The following is a 2,495-nucleotide window of genomic DNA, read 5'->3' as shown; positions in this document are numbered from 1 at the left end:
TACAGGAAGCCAGGCAGCCGGAAGGTCAATGCTAATGAAAGATGCTATCTGGAAAACAAGTGCCAAACCAAGCTGGCATAATTAGCTGTATTTATGGTCCTTGAGGTTTGGCAAGTAAGGATGGGGTGGGAGGAGAATTGGGGATGGGGGTGTCTTCTTCCAAAACCTCTGAATAAAGAGAGCAATTTGGATGGCTTTCAGTTAGTGATAGCAACTTTCCGAGTGGCTATCTAATTAGTGCCTGCTCCCAGCTTCTGAAGACGGCTGCACACAGCAAATAAAACAGGGACGCTTGGCTTCCTCTTAGCTCCAGCCCATGGACTTTCAGGATGTTGACAGCTTCAGATTCAGCATTCATTGCCAGTATTCCAATGCTTGGGGGCGTTTTTCCAAAAAAAAAAAAAAGTGTCATTCGCGTCATTGGTGTTTGGAGTGCAGCTTGATAATGTCGTTGACTTCCCAAATACCCCAGAGTCATGTCAGAGGAGATGTTAGTTCTCTGAGGTTGATGGGGAAAAGAGAAACATGGATGCAACAACAAACACCTTTTTATCTGGTTTTAAATTTTCCAGCGAGCCAAAGTTTCTTCTGTATGATCTTGAGCAAGTGGATTATCCAAGACTATTCTCAGTTTCCTCATCTGTAAAAGAGGGTTGATAAACAGCACAACCTGAAAGATTGCTGTGCAAGTCTATGACAAGGGTATAGTTTGGTAGATGTTCAGGAAATGGTCCATGACGATGATGACAATAACAACAATAACAGTGATGATGACAATTATCATGATGAGATGGTGACAAAGATGGGGTAGGTGAAAACGACAGTGACAATACTTGCTTCCCCTCAGTGATCTTGTTTCCCAGAACAAGAGGTTATAAAAGAGGGATCATTGGTGGATGAGCTCATGCACTGCTCCTCATTGTATGATGAGGCAAAATAAGGGCAATGGCCATATGGAGAGAGTACTTGACCATTTTCGAAGTGCCTTCACACATGCTCTCATTTGCACCATTCCACTCTTCTGTGAGGAAGTTAATATGACCACCCTTAGTTTACAGATGAAAAAAAAAAAAAGTGAGACTCAGAATATTAAGGCCCTTGCCCAAGGTTCCATCAGTGGTAAGGTCTTAAACTTGAGTCCTGAGACTTCAAATCTGATGTTCTTCCTGTGGCACAAATAGTGCCTCCCATTAGATGCGCCATGGCTTCAGTAGCCACGGCAGCTCCAGCCCCACCTGAGCAATGCTAGCATCTGCCCCAGGAGACCATTGCAGTCGGCCAGCCCACTTCTCCACGGTAACCATGTGCCGCCAAAAGGCCATGGTCAAAAATGCGGACATGTTGGAAGAGATGCAACAGGACTCGGTGGAGTGCGCTACTCAGGCGCTGGAGAAATATAACATAGAGAAGGACATTGCGGCTCACATTAAGAAGGAATTTGACAAAAAGTACAATCCCACCTGGTATTGCATCGTGGGGAGGAACTTCGGTAGTTACGTGACATACGAAATCAAACACTTCATCTACTTCTACCTGGGCCAAGTGGCCATTCTTCTGTTCAAATCTGGTTAAAAGCATGGCCGGGCGTAGTGGTTCACGCCTGTAACTCCAGCAGGCGGGTGGATCACCTGAGGTCAGGAGTTCGAGACCAGCCTGACCAACGTAGTGAAACCTTGTCTCTACTAAAAAATACAAAAATTAGCTGGGCGTGGTGGCACCTGCCTGTAATCCCAGCTACTCGGGAGGCTGAGGCAGGAGAATTGCTTGAACCCAGGAGATGGAGGGTGCAGTGAGCCAAGATGGCACCATTGTACTCCAGCCTAGGTGACAGAGCAAGACTCCGTCTCAAAAATATAAAAATAGGCCGGGCGCGGTGGCTCAAGCCTGTAATCCCAGCACTTTGGGAGGCCGAGACGGGCGGATCACAAGGTCAGGAGATCGAGACCATCCTGGCTAACTCGGTGAAGCCCCGTCTCTACTAAAAAATATAAAAAACTAGCCCGGCGAGGTGGCGGGCGCTTGTAGTCCCAGCTACTCGGGAGGCTGAGGCAGGTGAATGGCGTAAACCCGGGAGGCGGAGCTTGCAGTGAGCTGAGATCCGGCCACTGCACTCCAGCCTGGGTGACAGAGCGAGACTCCGTCTCAAAAAAAAAAAAAAAAAAAAAAAAAAAAAAAAATATATATATATATATATTATATATATGTAAATCTGTTGCAGATGTAGAAAAAAAAAAAAAAAAAGCAAATAGTGCCTCCCAAGCATTTCAGGGAGAGAAGTTTAGGGCATTGGTTAAGGTGGCTCCAGCATATGGACTCTATAATAAAGAAATTCAAGAGACAGATATTTGAGACAGAAAGAAAGTGGACCTCAATGGCCAATGACCCATAACACTGCTTCTGCTGACGGGAGAGATGGGAAGTTGACAGGAACCCAGTAAAAAGCCAAAATTCCAAAACACACTAAAAGAAGTTATTTTTGTTATCTACGCATAACA

General features: G+C 45.6%; 1 protein-coding gene across 1 annotated transcript; it reads left to right on the top strand.

Annotated features, from left to right (window-relative positions):
* The first annotated feature begins 1,196 nt into the window (after nucleotides 1-1,196).
* On the top strand, nucleotides 1,197-1,578 carry LOC117093942 (dynein light chain 1, cytoplasmic-like). Its single transcript, XM_033229355.1, has one exon. The coding sequence runs from the start codon at nucleotides 1,243-1,245 to the stop codon at nucleotides 1,570-1,572; it is 330 nt and encodes a 109-aa protein (XP_033085246.1). The 5' UTR covers nucleotides 1,197-1,242; the 3' UTR covers nucleotides 1,573-1,578.
* Nucleotides 1,579-2,495: the final 917 nt, after the last annotated feature.

Source organism: Trachypithecus francoisi, unplaced genomic scaffold (genome assembly GCF_009764315.1).
Source record: "Trachypithecus francoisi isolate TF-2019V2 unplaced genomic scaffold, Tfra_2.0 Lachesis_group12, whole genome shotgun sequence".
Taxonomy (NCBI): Eukaryota; Metazoa; Chordata; class Mammalia; order Primates; family Cercopithecidae; genus Trachypithecus; species Trachypithecus francoisi.
This window is presented reverse-complemented; position numbering and strand designations above follow the sequence as displayed.

Bases quoted from the DNA above. Each gene is read 5' to 3' on its own strand.
- LOC117093942 (XM_033229355.1), top strand. From the start codon at position 1,243: ATGCTAGCATCTGCCCCAGGAGACCATTGCAGTCGGCCAGCCCACTTC.